Below are 19,842 nucleotides of genomic sequence, written 5' to 3'. Positions count from 1 at the left end.
GGACCTTCAAGTACCTGGGGATGCACCTGGATGACAGACTTGAGTGGAGCACCAACAAGAAGGGCCAAAGTTGCCTCTACTTTCTGAGGAGACTGAGGTCCTTTGGAGTGTGCAGGCCTCTCCTTCACATGTTCTACTAGTCTGTTATCGCCTGTACAGTCTTCTATGCAGTGGTGTGCTGGGGCAATGGCAGCAACACGGGTGGTACCAACAGGCTCAATAAACTGATTAGAAAGGCTGGCTCTGTTATAGGAGTCAAACTGGACACACTGGAGGCTGTGGTAGAACAAATGACCCTATGGAAAATCCTGTCAATTCTGGACACTGTTTCTTACCGTCTGCATACTACCTTGGCTGAACAGAGAATCACTTTTAGTGATAGACTAAGACAACTGCAGTGCTCCAAAGAGCGCTATATGAGGTCATTCTTACCCTTAGCCATTAGGCTCTATAATGAGTCAACTTAAAGCTGAGGAAGTGGTGATCCCCTCCTGTTAGACTGTTTCAGGTAACTTATTTTTTATTCTTTCTTCCTTCTCTTCTAATATTTGTATATCTGTGCACTTCTAGTGCTACTGTAACACTGTAATTTCCTTTGGGATCAAAAAAGGATCTATCTATCTTAAAACTAAACTTAATAAGCAGATAGTCTGAAAGTGTATCTCATATTTGCTTCTACGATTTTCTCTTTTCTCTTCTGCATTCCTTTCCATCTCTCCCTTTTCCTTTGTTGTCTTGACTCCAGCCCTCCTCCCTCACTCTCTGATCATTTCCTTTATACCCTTATCTTTTTCTTAATTCCTTCCCTTTGTGTTTCTCTCTGTCTCTTCTCCGTTTCGCTCTTAGGTTAAATTATTTTGAAGCTGTGTTGCTTCTAGTCTTCTGTAATTGACTGTGGATCAAGCAAGACAAGACACGCTCAATAACTCTTTCTGATGATTTTTGAAGCTATTGTGTAGGTGGCTGAATTCTTAAGAGAAAGGGGACCAAATGTGCTGCTAGAAGTAAGCTCTTCAAGCAATGGACCAGCGCTTACAATCTCAATAAATGTTTTTTTTCCAATTCACTTTCAGAATACTATTTAAAGATGAGGGACAAGACAATGCAGATGCAGGGTTTTAACCTGCAAGGTGGAAAATTCCTTCCCCACCCAGCACCGCCCCCTCCCACACCACTGATGCTGTTTGATTCGCAGAGTTCCTACTGTAGTTTGATTTTAGTACCATTTAAAGACATTTCCTTAGTTAGTACTGACAACATGTCTGAAAATTAACTACTTCAACCAGGACTAGTAGATGGAATTTGTGAGCAGTGACCAAGAATCTGTCTACATATAATGTAAAATTTAATAAGATTTTGAGTCTTAGATTTTAAAAATGCTTACTCTGCTGTTGTATTTTTTCAGGTTCACTCCTCTTGATTATGCCCTGCTTGGAGAACATCAGGAGGTAATCCAGTATATGCTGGAACATGGAGCGCTCTCTATTGCTGCCATTCAGGACATTGCTGCTTCCAAAGTCCAGGCTGTTTATAAGGGTTATCTGGTTCGTAAGGCTTTCCAAGAAAGAAAAAATCTTCTCATGAAACATGAACAACTTCGAAAGGATGCTGCCAAGTGAGTGTTATGCCTCATAGTAGTATGTTCAAATTTCATGCTATGAGGTTAAAAAATATATACATATCAGCAAAAGGAGGCAAGAGTGCAGAGACATAGAGGTACAGTAGCATACTGTACTGGTTAAGTTAGTGGACTAGCAACCAGAGTTCCATCCGTGATCCAGAGGCTTAAGTTTGAATCCCAGTATGGTAGCTGTTTGTTTAAATACATGCAGTCAAATAAATGTGTTATTTAAAATGAAAGCTAGTTTCAGTAATGGTCAGCATGAAATAACTGGATTGCTGTGTTAAAAAAATAGATTTATTAATATCTTTCAGAGAAGGAAATCTGTTACCTTACCATAACTGCTGTATGATCTATATGTGACTCCAGACATATTAATGTGCCTGACTCTTATCTGCTTGCTCAGTTCAGGGACAATAAGTTTTAATATGGCTAGTAACAAGATAATAAATTATTCCTCAAAAGTTAGATAAGGTTGTGCTTTAAATGGTGAAAGGATAATACAGTGGATTACAGTTAATTGCGATACATCGGGACTGGTACATTTTGGCTCAATTAAGCGGCTGCTGCAAACAGCCAGAGTTTCATGGAAGTAGTAAAAAAGGTGCAAATAAAAGACAAACTGAGTAACAAATTAAGTATTTCAGTAAAATACCGAACAAATGAGAACACCACCAATGGTACTGTAGTACCGTAAAGTTTTGTATTATTTCCTAATAATTATTGATGGAGGAATTCATCCAGTGTACGCTGCCATGTTCTTTTAATTGACTAAATGAACAAAAGCAGTGCAGACAATGGACTGCCTTCATACAAAGCTTTTGACGATTGCATCCTCCAAATTTTCATTGTAACATTCCAGATGATTATCGATGCCTTCAAATTCTTCGTAGTTTCTAAGTTGTTGAAGTAATAAAATTGTTTTGTTTTCACTCCCAGCTGTTTCTGGCATCTCCAAGCTTGAATCCTTGAAACCACAGTGAGCAAAACAGTTCTGAATTATCTTAACGTTTATTTACACCAACTATCAGTGACAAAAATCACTGCTTTTTGAACACAAATACACGAAAATGACGGTATTTAAAAATTGTTCACTCTGAGCACAGTATGGTGCCTAATGCAAGTGCTCACGACTGCTACTAGTTAGAAACTGTTCAGCAACAGTGTCCTGCCCCAATTAAGCAGCATAGTGTCCCAAATAAATGAGGGGAACTCCAGCAATTTTTTCGATTAGTTTTTGATCTTTAAGAGTTGTCCTAAAAAAATGGCTGCCCCTATTAACCAGAATCCACCGTATTTCCATTCAGTTGACTGGTGACATTCTTTTCCAAGCTGGGCAGCAGAGGTATTGATCACTCCGTTGTCCTGAAGGGTGCCTTCTGCAAGGGATCTCTTGTGGTTGAAAAGCCACACAGGGCGTCAAGCCATAGATTTGCTATACCTTTATTCAGAATAAGTGAACACATAAGGAAGAACAGGTGGAAGAATTTCAAAAACGAGTGTTATATTCTTTACATACAATGATATTACATGGTAGATGGTTACAGCCTATCAAATGTGACCATAACCATTTTTGTTGAAATTGGGATCCAACAGGGACATGCCATGGTCTGTGTATAAGTCTGATACAGAAGACATCTGCTTTTCAGTGGTGCCAAGTACCTTAACTCTAAGATCCAGACATTCTAATGCCTGCACCATTCATCTATCATTTCCCAGTATCAATGATTTCTCTTCAGCACCTGGTTTATTTTCCTCTCTGTAGACCATTGATCACCCTTGCCCTGATTTCATCAGTGACATGCCTTAGGATTTTGACATGTCATGGAGTTAAGTAACATAGGCCTTTATCGCTGTTGTCTCTTTGTTCCCTTATACGTTGGCTTTCTGATTTCTGAATGCTTCATGGTCATGTCTCATTTGTTCTGCCCTAGTATTAAACAAATGTCTTCACATACATATAGATGTTGAGGAATCATTCATGGTTTCATATAAATATAGTAATCTGTTTCCCAGTCATTAATGTGGCTGTGAGCTGTGACATTACAGCTGCTGTTTTTCATAGAGTGATTGTTGCTTTTGCAGCTGCACCATGTAATTTTTTTTATAAAATTACTCCTTTGAGTATCAGTACATTCAGTAGAAGACATTTGAAGGCTGTTCCTTACTTACATCAGTAGTTCCTATATTAACTGTGCCTCTGTTTTCTCTAGCACAATAAATAATGTCTTTGAGCAGGTAAGACTGGAGCACATTTGACAGCACAAGCTTGAGGACTCAGGTGTCCTCCTAATGAGATTGGCAAATAACCTAGAAGGTAATAAAATGAAAAAAGAAAGAACATTTAAATTTCTGTATAATTGCACAATTAAAATTGAAACATATGGTACTGTCCAAAGATTTAGTTGTGCTTTCCATTGTTTGTTACAGCAAAATCCAGGCCACTTGTAGCATTATAATTACAGTGTAAAATACCTGTCATAGTACAGGAACTGTATGTGTCATTTAGCAAATTTAAAATTCAAAATTTGTGATTTCCACTTCTGTGCTGTAATAGGTATTCATAGGATTATTTTAGGATAATGGTTTGTCTTACTTTCTTCCTCCATTTGGAAATATATCTCCCATGTTCATAATTGCAAAAAACATCTTGGACGTTACAACTGTTCGATACACTAGATAATCCAAAAATGCAACAGTTTGCTATCTACATGTTGAAGTCAGGGGAATCCTGGTGCTTGTAAAAGAAATTTGGAAAACCAACAAATTTGCTAAAGCATGACAATCATGTAACATTTTGTTTTGTTCTGAAATTTCATTGGCTTTCCATATAATTTTCCTCCTTGGTTCATTTTGATATCTTCACACATTATTTTACAAGGTATCATCTCAAACTTCAATACCCTCTCCACACCATCCACATTTTTTTCTGGTGCAATGTGTGGTGCTACAAAGCTCAGTTGTATAGCACAACTTGTGAGCATTGTGGAAGCCAGTGGTTTTTATGCATTTCCAATGTAGGTCAGCACATTGTCAAAGAAAGTTGGTGAGGATTTAGCAAGTGCAAAGCTAGCACCTGAACGTTCATAGTAGGCAGATCATGGTGCCTGTTAACTAGCAGTGTTGTTTTGTATTGTCAAATTGGATTGCAACCATGCAGTTACAGCCATGTGTTCAGCATGTTGCCATGAACAGGTGAACAAGGATTTAACAGGAGGATGGACACCCCACATTTCCCCAAATTTGCACTTCTAACTGCTTGTCGTAAAGCGATCATGACCTGCATACAATTTAGGTGCTGCTTCATTGGTACAAATGTATTGGTTAATGTAGTTTCCAAACTGCAAGGAATGATGTACCTGGAATTAATGAGGTTTGTGCAGACTAAAAGTTTTACACAGCATTGTAGTTGCTTCATGACTAGAGAAACTTTGGTAGCTGTACTTTGCAGAGTGCAGAATAACAGGGAAAATGAGAGGAGAGTATGCAGACCTGGCCAACCTGTGAGAGTAGGCTGTGGGAAAATTGAAAATGGTCATTGTGAAGTTGTACATATTCCTCTGAGAGCAGAGTGCTACATCTATTTTTGAGGTGAGCAATGCAGGAGGCACTTGCCCGTGGCCTTCATTGGCTATACCACTTTATTCACCAGTAGTTGCACTCATGGAAGTGTGAGGATCTCTTTTACACTGGTTGTACAGGTAAGATCCACCAATACACAAGTACCTCCCATGTTGGAGTTGGAGTTTTGTCCAGCTTACCCAGTTTTCATACTGGCAACACACACAAGTGATACAGAAGCTGTTTATTTTAAGAAGGTTGAAAACTCTTTTTTCTCTTCTCAGCCAGCTGCAGTCAGGTCAAGCAAGTAGTTTTGCCAGAATTACAGTCTTCCTAATGATCTAGAGTGCCATTGATTCCACTCACATTTGAGGATGGTAATCTTTGAATATTCGGCTGTTATATTCAACAATGGTGGTATCAAAGCAGCAGACATGATACATTTATTTTCTCCATAGGATGCTGTACCATCAATGTATGAATTTCCGCACCAAGCTAAAAAGTTGCAACAAGAGCTATCTCTTGACTTTATGATTCCAGTGTTGAACCCGTACATACATTTGCAGTGTGCCTACTGCAGGGGTTCCCGAACCCCTTGCTTAATGGTACTGCTCCATGGCATAAAGAAGGTTGGGAACCCTTGGCCTATGGTGTTATCTATGAAGCAGACCATAATTTTTTCAAAATTTCAGCATGACCCCCATCAATTAATATAGGCAAGTATCTTGTATGCTGGTTTAACTACCTTCTTTCCTGTTATCCTCAGGATTCAGTCTGCATTTATTGCCATGATCCATCAGTTTCTTTACATTCAGTACATTCGCATTAATCATATTTGTGTGTCTATTTTATAATGTATTACTTCACACTTTGTCTGGTTGGATTCCTTTTGCCTTATTTTTACTTATGAGCAGTACTTTTTTTTATCATTCTCTAGCTTCCAGTTGTTCTCCTTTCAAACGTGGTGCAAATTTTCGTGTCATCAACCAACTTTTAAATTATAGTCCGTACATTTCTGGCCAAACTATGGAAAGCAATGCTACTAACTCAGAGCCTTGTGGAACATCTCTGTACACCATCTTACATTATTTACAATTCTTAACACCCATAGTCCTTTACTTTCCCCACTGAATGAATTAGCAAATCTCCCATGGGGATTTGACTTTCCTGACTAATCTGTGCTCCTTGACACCAAAAGTGAGCTCTCTTATAGATTTCCCCATACATCCAGAATGCACTCAGTGGTCACTTTAGAAGGTACCTCCTATACCTAATAAAGTGGTCACTGAGTGTACGTTTGTGGTCTTCTGCTGCTGTAGTCCATCCACCTCAAGGTTCGAAGTGTTGTGCATTCAGAAATGCTCTTCTGCTCACCACTGTTTCATCGCATGGTTATTTGAGTTATTTCCTCCTTTTTGTCAGCTAGAACCAGTCTGGGCATACTCCTCTGATCTCTCTTATTAATAAGGCATGCTTGCCCACAAAACTGCTGCTCACTGGATTTTTTTTTGTGCCAGGAGATCAGCAGTTTCTACATAAGAACACAAGAAATAGGAGCAGGAGTAGGCCATCTGGCCCATCGAGCCTCCTCCGCCATTCAATAAGATCATGGCTGATCTTAATCCTTAATTCCCATACTATGCAAAAACCTATCCATCCTTGTCTTAAATATATTTACTGAGGTAGCCTCCACTGCTTCATTGGGCAGAGAATTTCACAGATTCACCACTCTGGGGAAAGCAGTTCCTCCTCATCTCCATTTCTGAGACACTCAAACCACCCCGTCTGGCACCAACTATCATTCCACAGTCAAAGTCACTGAGATCACATTTCTTCCCCATTCTGATGTTTGGTCTGAACAACAACTGAACTTCTTGACCATGTCCCCATGCTTTTATGCATTAAGTTGCTGCCACATGATTGACTGATTTGATATTTGCATTAATGAGCAGGTCTACAGGAATACCTAATAAAGTGGCCACTGAGTGCATATGCCCATGTGTAGCCTTATCATTGTGGACCTGATCTGAATCCATTGATGATGAGCTTATTTGCAACTTTGTCTCCTGACATATGTGCTATCCTGAAAATCTACTCTCACCCTCCCACACTGACCCAAAATTAGCCCATTGAGTCTGTCCTCATTGATGGATATTGTTGGAATAATGGGGCATTGGTCTTAGGGCTACAGTTTATGGAACATGGTATTTGAAAATGTTTTCACTGACTTTGACCACCCCACCCCTGTTGTGAGGCCACTGCAGAATTAGGTGTTTCAGCTGTATTCTGAGCACTGACCACAACAGGTCTCTGGAGGATCTCCTGGCCTCTACAGATACAGGGCATTTCCTCAATGTTGTGTCTCTTCTGCAAGGCCATCCAATGAAATATCCATAACACTTGGAGTTTACTGTTCCATTTTGTGCCTTTTTTAATTGTTTTTCAAGTTGGTTTCACTAACTGCATAAGTGAAATGTTGCACCTTCCCTTTCAGAAGAGGTGCAAGCTACAGGCCATCTGCTGATTCACATAGCACATCAGCAGCCTGGTTTGCTCTGGCTGAACCTTAAAGTTATTTAAACGAGCAGACAGCAGGAAGTTGGTGTGTTATTTGCACTGAAATCTGTGTGCATGTGATAATTTTATATAGTAGTTCTTGCATTTATTTTCTGGGCATTTGTTTTTAGTTTCTTCTGTCCTGTCCTTTCAGATGACTTGTGCATGTTTGATATCGCAAAGATTTTGGCTCCATGGTACAACACGGTTTTGTCCATTGCCCTGAGTTGTTTTATTCTTCCTCTTCCCTGCCTGACCCTTACTGCCTTTCCACCTCCCAATTTGGGATCACTTGCAATTTTCATTGCATGGGAGAGAGATAGACAGAGTGAGGACAAAATAATGCCTTCCTCCTCAAGTTATCTCTTCTACAGAATCTCAGTCAGCAATTGTATTTTATATGAGAAGGACTGAGGGTATCTAGTGTTTTGGTCAAATTTTCCAAGTGGATCAAAGAATGATTATCAGATCGTAATTTTGTTCTCTGATTTGGCTTATAAAGCACTATATTAGCACTAATTTTGGATAATTATCTTTCACGACTGTACTTAGTTCATGATTCCATGAAATGGAGATAATGTGGCCTTGTTTTGTGTAGGCTATCTGTCTAACTGCAGACGTCAGTTTTTTTGTCATGTTTAAGACTCGATTATAACTGCTGGGGATTGATTTTACTGATAGACATGAGGAGTAAGATGCTTGAATCTATTTCCCAGATTACTGTGAAAGAAGAATTACAGTCTATTTAATTTGTGCCAATAATTATACTTAATAGTAGATATTCTGATTAGAACCACAGGGAATGCTGTTGGTTATCATCTGCTAGCACTCAAGCATAAATATGTCTGTGAAGGTTCTCAGTCATCCAGGTCATTGTATATCAATCAGTAGTAAATCAGGGCAACCGGACTTGCTGTGTTGTCTAGAAGACCTTTCTCCATTGTCTAGAAGACGTTTCTCCACTCATCCAAGAGGCTTCTTCAGTTCTGTTGCATGATGGGTAGTTTTCCAGTTTCTAAACTCTGAGGCTATGCCCACACTATGCAGGATAATTTTGAAAACGAAGCTTTTTCTCTTCATTTTGACCTTCCGTCCGCACTGAAACGGCGTTTTCAGCCCCCGAAAACGGAGATTTTCAGAAATGGTCTCCAGAGTGAATAAATCTGAAAATGCCTAATATCTGATGCAGTGTGTGCGGGGTAAACGGAGCTTTTTAAAACTGCTGTCATGACGTGCCACAACAGATGGCAGCAGCATGGCATTTCATTGTTTTATTATTATTATTATTACTACTTTATTGTCGCCAAACAATTGATACTAGAGAGTACAATCATCACAGCGAGATTTGATTCTGCGCTTCGCAGAACCTAACAATTTCAGAACGGACGGCAATGAGACTGAAGCCAGAAGAGCTAGAAATGTACTCACCAAATACTTTGACCCATAGCTTACTGAATAAATAAGTATACTCACTTTGCCCTGTTTTCTGTCCTTGCTTGTATGACGGTAAGGACAAGAAAACACCCTCTGCCACCTCCAGTTTAAATTCCATGCAGAATATTTTGGAGGATCAAGAACCATGAACCAAGGTAGTTTACCTATTTATGCAAGTACTTCTCTGACAATAGATGCGTAACAGCCTAATGTAACATTGTATGGAAATACAAGATAACACTGATACAGACATGTTTTTATATATTTAACAAGGTACTTTATTAATGCAACAGAGTTAGTCAGTTTTTCAATGTTCGTCGTCAGCCGGGTCATACTGTCTGTGAACTCCCTGTCGGTTGCCTCCATACACTCCAGTATTTGTTTTTTTTAGTTTTAAGTCCTCCTGCGCGAGAGCCAAGAGCAATTCCTTTTAACTTTTTCTACTCTGTAACTGGGCAAATGTGCACCAAGTATACCGTTTCCTCTTCACTTGTTTTCTGTGTGTCCTGCACATGCCCAGTAGGAGGAGATTCGCCCAAATATCCGTCTAACGTGGACAGAGATATTTTGAAAAACGCTTAGTGTGGACGCCTATTGTTTATACTCGAAACCAGCGTTTTCAAAATTATCTGGCGTAGTGTGGACGTAGCCTGAGTTGTTTAAAGGTATAGCAATCGCATGAGGGACATTAAAAGTCGCAGAGGTGATAACAATGTGCATGTTTTCGACAAGGAGGACAGGTGGTTTGAAAGAGCCGTTAAACAAGCCATTGTGTCAAACTGGAAAACCCATCCCTGAGAAAAGGAATCTATCAGATACTTACAATGAAGTCCTTACATCTCTACCTGCCATTCCAACAACAGTTCACACCTCCATTCATGAAAAGATAAGACTAATGACCCTCTCATTACTCTACGACTCCTAACGACCCTCATGTGGTTGCTATACCTTTAAAAAAACTCACAGGAAGCCAGAAAACTACCCACCATGGATCAGAACTGAAGAAGCCTCTCGGATGAAATGTCTTCTAGACAACACAGCAAGTCCAGTAGCCTTGATTTACTACTGCTTGATACTCAAAGATCATTTGAATGGATGCAAGGCACTGGGTTTAATTAATTCCTTCTGTGGAGCAAGTATAACCAAATAGCAATGAAAGTAAAGTTTGGAGTCTACCTTGACAGGTAGTCCTGAACAGATAACGGTTGTCATTGGCATGGATCTTGGAAAATGCTGATGGCACATTACACAAGTAGCCTGTCGTCCGCCTGAGTTTCTGCTCATCTGTTGACATTCACATTTTGATGTACTAACATAAATCAATCAATCACCAGCAGAATAATTCTAAATAATATAACATTTGCTATCTGTAAAATTCTATTGATGAGTTGCAGACAAACAGCAATGGCAGAGATAAGGAGATATGATGTCTGGGGTTACATGTGCCAAGCAATGTTAAGCATATGCCTGTGTTACTTGTGAGCTGCAGATTGTACATTGTGTTTGGTGTAACACAGGCCAACCCAGCATATTTGTAAATCTAATTCTTCAGTTTTGAGGCATGACTCCACTTGCACATCAGCTTAGTCCTTCTGGTTTTCTTTTTGCATGAATTTTGGTATTGTGAAGTTCTAAATTCAAACATTTATGTTATTTTCATGCTTATGTTATACAACCAGTGGTATAAAAATGTCAGATTTTCATGCAAATAATTTAACAGACTTTTCTTTACAACTTGAAACTGGCTTACCTCCAAATATTACATTGAGTTGTTTTGAGGGTAAATAAAGTTTATTGCAGAAATATTGCATCCTCCCTCCATGGTGATTGAAATTCTCCAGAGTGTACAGGGCATAGACCATATTCACTATAGCAGGCATGGTATGACTGTTTAATGCCTTTTAAAGTAACTGACTACATAATCACTCAAGATGTTTACACCTCTCTTCCTTTTTAATATGTGTTTTGATTATTAATGAATACTATTTCATGGTTCTTTTCTAGCTCAAATGAATTGATGAATTACACAGTATGCCAATAAGATGTTATAAAATTCCAGGTTCGTGGATGATCTCAGCTGAGGGAACAATGAAGGACAAGAACATAAGAGAGAAATGTAAACAGATAATTCTACTCCTTGTTGCTGCTTTAGTGGCACAATGGAGGGTGGAAACTGATTACATAAAACAGAAACAGACCCTGCAGCCTATTATGTCCATGTCAACCGTCACGCAGCCATCTGTACGAATTCCATTTATCAACACTTAAGCCATCTATGCCTTGGTGATTCTAGTGCTTCTCCAGATTTATTTTAATGTTGTATGAGCCTTCACCATCTCTCAGTCAAGGCACTGCAGATTGCAGTCTTCCTCTGGGTGAGAAAACATTTTCCTCAGATTCCCTCTAATCCTCCTGCTTGTCATCTTAAACTTATGCCCTCTGCTTGAGAGGTGTCTGTTATGAGGAAGTGTTTCTCTTGTCCAACTGTGCTTTGTTTAATATTGTATATTTCTATCAGGTTCTCCCTTGAGTGTTCTCTGCTTCAAGGAAGACAAATCCAGCCGACTCAGTCTCTCCTCATAACTGAAATGTTCCATGCTAGACAACATACTGCTAGATCTCAGCTGCATCCTCACTGCTTTTTCACGTCCTCCTTATGGTTCCCAGCTGTGGGTTAACCAAAGTTTTATAAGGTTTGTATCATGATCTCCATGCTCTGTCAGTATGCCACAGCTAATGAATGCCAACATCTGTAGGCGTTTTTTACCATCATATCAAGGATCAACTTTATTTGCCACTAGACAATGGGGTGACCCGTTGGGGCACCCTTTGAGAGAAGGGTAGTGCAGTCTGATGTGACCAGAATGAACATTAAATTTTCCTGAATGCTATTGCTATCTCTTTGATTTGGAAACTAAAGAAGAAAAACTCAGCTTATTAGAGAAGAAGGACACTTAGCAAGACAAACATGTGACCAGAATGAACATTAAATATCCATGAAGTAAATTTGAAGGAATTGGGCTTGCTGGGTCGAGTATGGAATTAAATGTCCGATGTAATGATGGATTTGGCCTTGAATAATCACAGAAGGATTCCATCGATTCCTAGTTGGAATGACTTCTTTGGCACCAAAGGATGTCATTTGGAAGAGGCAATTGTATTGTCTGATGTTCTTCCTGAACTCGTTTGCAATAGGTTCATCATTGCTGTACAAATTGAGGAGTTCTTTAGGTAGAGGCTGCAAATTGCCTATCCTGACCTTTCCCTTCATACAGCAGAAGTGTGTGGTTTCTCCAGTGAACAGGAAGGCACGACAGTGAGGGCATTCTCTGGTCATCGAACCAACATCAGCAGAAATGTGACAGCATGCGAGTTGTGCATTTTGCCTTGCTCTTTCTCTGTCGAGGTATTGTCGTCGAAAGCGGCCATTGTCATCTTCGGCAACTCTCACAATAATTACTCTGTGCCGCATATTCTCGAGTTGATCTTTCCTTTTCTCCTCTGTCTCTTCCTCTCTCCTCCTCCTCTGCCTGTTTTTGTCATTCTGGAGACGCGCAGCCCTTTCATCCTTCGTCTCTTCACCTCTTGTATCATTTGTTCTTTCTCCCTGATCCTGGAGTCGTGCGGCCCTGGCCTGATCGGATTCTTGTTCTCTCCTCTGTCTGTGCCTATTGTTGTCATTTTGGAGACGTGTATGCCTGTCCTCCTCTGTTTCGTCTTCTCTCATCTTTTTTGTCCTGACTCTTTGATCCTGGAGTCGTGCGGCCCTGGCCTCATCCGAATGTTGTTCTCTCCCTCTCCTTGCCGCTTCTCAATGAAGTTTCTCATCATCTCTTGACCATAATGTCCCCCTTCTCTTTCCATATGGCATAATTAGGCTATCCATATATTTTTACCCTAATGCTTGATAAAAGATAGGAAGCAGTAACACCAAAGCCTCCAAGCTGCTGAGGCTGGCCGTGCGCATGCGTTGGGCTGTGGCGTCGTGGTCTCCATGGAAGGTGGAAGTGGCTCTATGAGCATCATGAGGCACTGCTGAGGCTCGCCATGGGCGTGCGTTGGGCTGTGGCGTCCCGATTTCCTGATGGCCGATCGGGTCTCAGGTGAAAAGCAACCTGTTGATTTTTGGCGAATGAGCAATTTAATACGAATATATAACGCTGAGCTTTGCCTGCATTCTGTAAGTTAGCGCATTTTAATTCGATTTAGCCAAAAAAAATGCCACTGTAATGCACCGTTTGCACTAATTGGAGGTGACAAACAGACAGACAGAGCATGAGAGTTTTAGTAGTATATAGATATACATTTACATGTATCAGTAATTTTCTATTTGATCTTTTGGGGTTTCTGTTCCTCAGTATGTCCATAGGGCATATCATTGATGCATGTCTTATTCTCATTTGACCTCCCATAATGCATCACCCTTCCCAACTTAGCAGCAGATCAGTATCATTCTGAAAAGCAAAGAGTAGCCTCCTTATTACCAACTTCTGTGCAATTTGCAAATTTACAATTATACTTCATGGATTAATTTCCAATTTGTTAAGGTATATGATGAACAGTTTGGATCCCAGCACCAAACCTTGTGGTACATCACTGGTCACAGGGTTTCTATCTCAAAAGCAATCCTTCATCACAATTACTAAGCTAAATGGATCTAATTTACCAGCTTAACTTGGGTCCCATGGACACCAATCACTTGGGCCAAATTTCTATATAGGATATTATCAATGCCTCTGCACTGCCCTGGTAGTGTAATGCTTCGGCAGCCCCGGTGACATGGGTTCGATTCCCCCCGCTGTCTGTAAGGAGCTTGTACATTCTCTGTGTGATCATGTGGGTTTCCTGCAGGTGCTCCAGTTTCCTCCACATTCGGAAGACAGATGGGTTAACAGGTTAATTGGTCACAATGGATGCAATTGGACAGCATGGACATTTTGGGAAGGGTCTGATACCATCCTGTATTTGTAAATTTAAAAAATAAATATTTAGTTACTTCTTCAAAAAAACACAAATTAGTTAATCAAGCTTTCCCATGAACAAAACCATGCTTGCTGTCTTACCAGATGTAGTTTAATCCTATCACACAGAAATTCTATAATGAATTCCCTGCCTGTGGCATTAGAATCATTGGCCTGCAAGTACTTGGTAAATATGCAGATAGTATTGAAAAATTAGTGTCACTATGAAACCCTAACTCCCTCTTTCTCTCTGCTAAAAGGCTCAAAGTCAAGATCCTCTGTTGTAGATAATTCCATGAAGAACATGACTGTCTTCATTAGTTAGAATCAAAAAGAATAGGCCTAAAATTTGATAATTTCTAAAGTAAATCCCCATTTAGTTTTCTTTATCTGTAGCAAAGGGAAATTACTAACACCTCATTCAAATTTACAACCTTCACATAAGAGGTAGATGTGCAGGAAATTCAGTCATACTCAGATTTTAAAATGTTTAAACATAGAACTGCAGTATTACTTCCCATTTAAGTTTTCCTAGTGTGGAATTGTGCATATTGCGAATTCACAGCCCTAAGTAATGGGAAAATCACTGATTTATGTACTGGTTTTCTGCCATATAGTACCCGTTTTGAGAGGAAAAAATGCACTTGAGAGGGGTGACTTTCTGTGTGCAGCTTCTGGAGGAGTTATAAGGGTTCGCCTTTACTGATACTGTAGATGACATCTTCAGCCACAGGATGCAGTAAGTGGTATTGTTTAAACCCATTTAAGTGAACTGGCAGACTCGAGGCTCCAGACCACCAAAGGAGTGAGTGCAGCAGTTGGAAGCTCAGGTAACCTCTCCATTGTCTCAGGGACCATGACTGCTTGGGAGGACTGCAGGTAAAACTGAAAAACAAGGCCCTAAGGCCCTGAGGCCCCCAACCTACCATTCTGTTGGCTGATGTACAGTCGCTGGAAAAATAAAATTAAAGACCTCAGAGCAAGACTGCAGTACCAGAGGGACATCAGGGGTTGATGTGTACTCTGCTTCACAGAGACATGGTTCACCCTGCAGCACTCCAGACATATCACCCAACCTGAGAGCTTCACCATGGATTGGGCAGCTACACCAGGTAAAGGCAGATATAGCTGCCTGTTCTTCATGATTAACTCATCATGGTGCACAGACGTGGCAAATCTTTTGCAGTCCTGCTCCCCTGATCTGGAACATCTAGCAGTCAAGTGTTGTCTGTTCTATCTGCTCAGGGAGTTCTCCACCATAATCCTAGTAGCTGTTCCACCCCTGGCTAGCACTAGAGGAGCTGAGCATTTTGATCAACAGTCATGAGACATAGGCCTTTATTCCCTGGAGCACAGGAGAATGAAGGAAGATTTGGATAAGTACCTGGACAGGAGGAGTTTGGAAGGCCATGGTCCAGGTGTGGGTCAATGGGACTAGGCAGAATAAGGTCGGCATAGAACAGTTCTGTGTGTAGTGCTCCATGCCAGCACACCCTACCAATTTCCCTATCAACTTGGGAGATTTCAATCAGGCCAGCTTAAAGAAGTCTCTGACCAACTACCAGCAACCACGTCAGCTGCAGACCAGAGGAGCGAAACCACTCGATCACAGTTATAGCCCATCAAGAATGCTTTACGTGCCACCCCACATGCAGTTATACTTCTATTCCCAGCATACAGGCAGAGACTGAGGTCTGCAGCACCAGTGGTAAGGTCGGCGAAGGTACTGTATGGTCAGGGGAGGCAGAGGACTGTTTATAGATTTGCTATGAATAGGTGGACAGGACCATGTTAAGAAAATTATCTTCAGATCTGAATGTAAATGCCACAGCCATCACTAACTTCATCAAGACCTGTATGGACAAGTGTGCACCTTTGAGAACGTATCAAGTCCTCCCAAACCAGAAGCCCCGGATAAACCAGGAGATTTGCAGTCTGCTGGGCTAGATATGAGGCTTCAAGACCAGCAATTTAAAATCCTAAAACAAGTCCAGGTACTACCTTCGTGAGAGTGAAAAGGCAATTGCGAATGAAGCCAGAGAGAGAATTGGATTCGTGACAGCTGTGGCAGTGTTTGCACACCATTACTTCCCAAAAGGCAAAACCTAGCAGCATCAATTGACAGAGAAGCGTTACTCCCCAATGAGTTCAATGCATTTTACGTATGCTTTTTCAAAGGGAGAATGACTCTACACCTGTGCAAATCCTCAAGGATGCATGCCTAGCCCACTGCTCTACCCTCTCTACGCTCCGGACTGTGTGACTTGGCGCAGTTTCGAATCTCAGATGTTGATGAGGAGTGAGGTAAATCGGCTGGTTGAGTGTATCACTCAGCCTCACACTCTGTACCAGCAAGACCAAAGAACTAAATGTGAACCTAGGGAAGGAGAAGTTGAGAGAACACACCAGTCCTCGCTGAGGGGTCAACAGTGAAAAGGGGAAGTAGTTTCAAGTTCCTGAACATCAACATTTCTATCCTGGGCCCAACCTATTGATGCAGTCATGAATAAGACACACAGTAGCTCTACTTCATTAGGAGTTTGAGGTGGTTTGGTATTTCACCAAAGACTCATGTAAATTTCTATAGATGTATGCTGCAGAGCATACTGACTGGTTGCATCATAGCCTGGTATAGAGGCTCCAATACAGTAGATTGCAAGAGGCTGCAGAGAGTTATTGACTCAGCTCCATTGTAGGCACAGTCCTCACCACCATCAAGGCCGTGTTGCCTCAGGAAGGCGACATCAGCATTACTGACCCTAACCATCTCAGACATGCCCTCTTCTTATTACTTCCACTGAGAAGGAGGTAGAGGAGCCTGAAGACATGGAATAATTTAGGAACAGCTTTTTTCCCCTTTGCCAAGAGATTCCTGGATGGTTCATGAACCCCAGAGCACTACATTTTTGTAATATTTATTTATTCTTGTAATTTATAGATTTTAGGTCTTTGCACTGTACTGCTCCCGGAAAATAACAAATTTCATGTTACATGTCAGTGATAATAATCCTGTTTGTGATTGTACTTCCATTCATCTTGATCTACTTATCTTCTATCTGTTTAATTGTAGGAAACGTGAGGAGGAGAGTAAAAGGAGGGAGGCAGAGTTTCTAAAAGAAAAGAGACTGGAATCTGAGTTAAACGTACAACAAAAAGTTGGAAATTTTAATTGCCATATTCCAGATGTTTGTTCAATAAACGAAACGTGTTCCTCAGCAGCCATCATTTCAGAGGGTGGTCAATTGGAGCATAAAATTAACGAGGATTCAAAGAGACTATCTAAAAGTAGATTAGAAGAGAAAGGTTGGAGGAGTATGGATACCATTCAGAGCCAACCACCATCTGGAAAAAGAGAGATGAAAAGAAGAAAAGGTAAAGTGGCTCCTGGTATATTGTTTATGCGCATATTGATTCTCTGAGAAAATGCAAATGATATCACAATGGTCTCATTTTTAGAGATGCTAGTGGGGCTTCCAAGGCACAGCTCAGTTAATCAGGATCCAAGCGATGTTACATGAGATAACATATGGTATATCAATTTCAGGTGATTAAGAATAATGGTGTTCTCACTGTTTAATGAATGCTTGAATTTTTTATTTTAAGATTCTATCCAGTTTCTTTGAACAAAACAAAACAATTGTAGCATATTTCAAGAGCAATTTGACAAGATATCTTTATATCTTTCTTAGCTGCAGACGAGGTCCCAGAGATGTCGAGTAAAGAAGAGTATTGTTCCTCTTTTTTTAAAAAGGAGACAAACAAGGACATTACAGTGAACTTGTATCTGTAATAACGAAATTTTTGGATCAGATTCTTAAGGATAGGATTTGTTCATATCTTGAAAAGCATAGACTTATGAGGGAAGGTCAGCAAAGATCCTGTCTTACAAACTTGATGGAGTTTTTTTTAAGGAGGTGATAAAAATGACTACTGAGGGTAGGACCATGAATGTTGTTTACTTGGGTTTCAGCAAAACTCTCAATTAGGTCCCTCATGGTAGGCTAACCCATTCTTGAAATTCTGCAGTCCTTTTGTTTAAAGTTACTTACAGAGTACATTGTGCAGGAAGTTCCAGGATTTACAGCTAATAGTGATGAAGAAATAGCAGTATACTTCCAAATCAGGTGGGTGTGTGACTTTGAAGGGAAATCTGGGGCCAGTGATATTTTGGGTAGCTTGAAAGGGTAGATGCTATAAGGAAGGGAAGTCTAGAAAAAATAACACAGGCCATGATTAAAGCATCTATCATTTGAAATTTCTGTGTAGCTCTTTCTTACAAAGAAGTATAAGTCTTTGTAATTCACCATCCTGGAGGGATGATTTATTAAGCATGTTTAAAGCTAAGACAGATTAACATTTAAATTATTAGAGAATCAAGGGTTCTGGGGAGTGGCAGGGAAGTGGAATTGAGGCAATGATCTTGCTGATTGATGGAGAAGATTTGAAGCTTCTTATGATATGTTGAATTCCGCTCAGAGATTTCTGGTGAATTAACAGTGTAATTAGTGCCAGTTGCAAATAGTTGCAAGAAGTCCTGCTAGAATCAAAAGGTGACATATGTGTAAAATTGCAGAACTTGTGTTGTAAGTTTTCTGCTACATAACATTTTTCTTGGAGTTGCGTAAAGAAACTTTTGGATCAAATGGATCTGCTGAGTATTTCTGGCATTTTCTGCTTTTGTTCCAATTCTCTTTTAATTGCTTGCAATTCAGTCTTTCATTGAAATAGATTTCCCACTGAGTAATTTGATAGCAGTTTTCATTCAATCAGAAAGAAAGAAGTATTTATTTTCACCTTAAGATCTTAATTCAAAGGAATTGACCATGATATTAGATTCAACAAGGTAAAATGTGCTCTGAACCCTTAAATCCTCCTACCCTGGACTTTAGTGACACATCGGAAGAGCAGCTCCACAGATCAGTCAAATAAACTGGTGCATTGATACTCAAAAAATTGTATCTTTCAACATCTCAGATTGATTTCAGTGGCCAAAACCAAAAAGCACACTGTAGTAATTTGAAAAAACTTCTTTAAAAGCACCCCCTTCCTTCAAGTCTTGTACTTGACATGGACAAGCTGTGCCACGTTAGTTGGGGACAGCAATCTTGAGGTCTTGCTAGAGATGTTTGATTGGATTAAGGTCAGGACACTGACTGGTCCACTCAATTTTCTTCATCTGAAGCCACTCCACAGTTGTTCTGGCAGTGTGCTTTGAGTTGTTGTCCTGCTGAAAGACAAACTTCCTCCCCAGTTTAAGCTTCCTGGTAGAGGTTAGCAGGTTTTTATCCAGGATCTCTATTTAGCAGCATTCATCTTCCCGTTAATCCTGACCGGATTTCCAGTCCCTGCTGCTGAAAAGCATCCCATAGCATGATACTACCTCCATCATACTTTACAGTAGGGATGTATTACCTGGCTGATGTGCAGTATTAGATTTACTCCACACGTACCACTTAGCTTTGAGGCCAACAAGTTCCACCTTAATCTCATCCAACCACGAGACCATCTTCCAAATCTTTAAAGTATCTTCTAAGTGACACTTTGCAAAGTTTTTACGTGCAAGGATATGCTTCTTCCTTGCCACTCTTCCATAAGTACTATTTTTGTTCAAGGCCTTAGAGATTGTGGAGCTGTGAACTTAATCTCCAGTTACAGTCACTGACTTCTTCAGCTCATTCAGAGTGACTGTTAGCGTCACAGTAGCCTCTC

At 40.3% G+C, this 19,842-nt stretch overlaps 1 protein-coding gene across 5 annotated transcripts in view; it reads left to right on the top strand.

Moving 5' to 3' along the window:
- Positions 1–19,842, top strand: part of invs (inversin) — a 269,090-nt gene that overhangs the window by 200,108 nt on the left and 49,140 nt on the right. For all 5 annotated transcript variants that reach the window (XM_063043885.1, XM_063043890.1, XM_063043889.1 and 2 more), the window contains 2 exons: positions 1,406–1,615; positions 17,204–17,505. In XM_063043885.1, the coding sequence (XP_062899955.1) occupies positions 1,406–1,615; positions 17,204–17,505 (512 nt within the window). The remainder of the gene's footprint in view (positions 1–1,405; positions 1,616–17,203; positions 17,506–19,842) is intronic.

This window comes from Mobula hypostoma, chromosome 3 (assembly GCF_963921235.1).
Source record: "Mobula hypostoma chromosome 3, sMobHyp1.1, whole genome shotgun sequence".
NCBI classification, from domain to species: domain Eukaryota; kingdom Metazoa; phylum Chordata; class Chondrichthyes; order Myliobatiformes; family Myliobatidae; genus Mobula; species Mobula hypostoma.
Note: the sequence above shows the minus strand (reverse complement) of the source record. Positions and strands in the feature narration are given on the sequence as shown.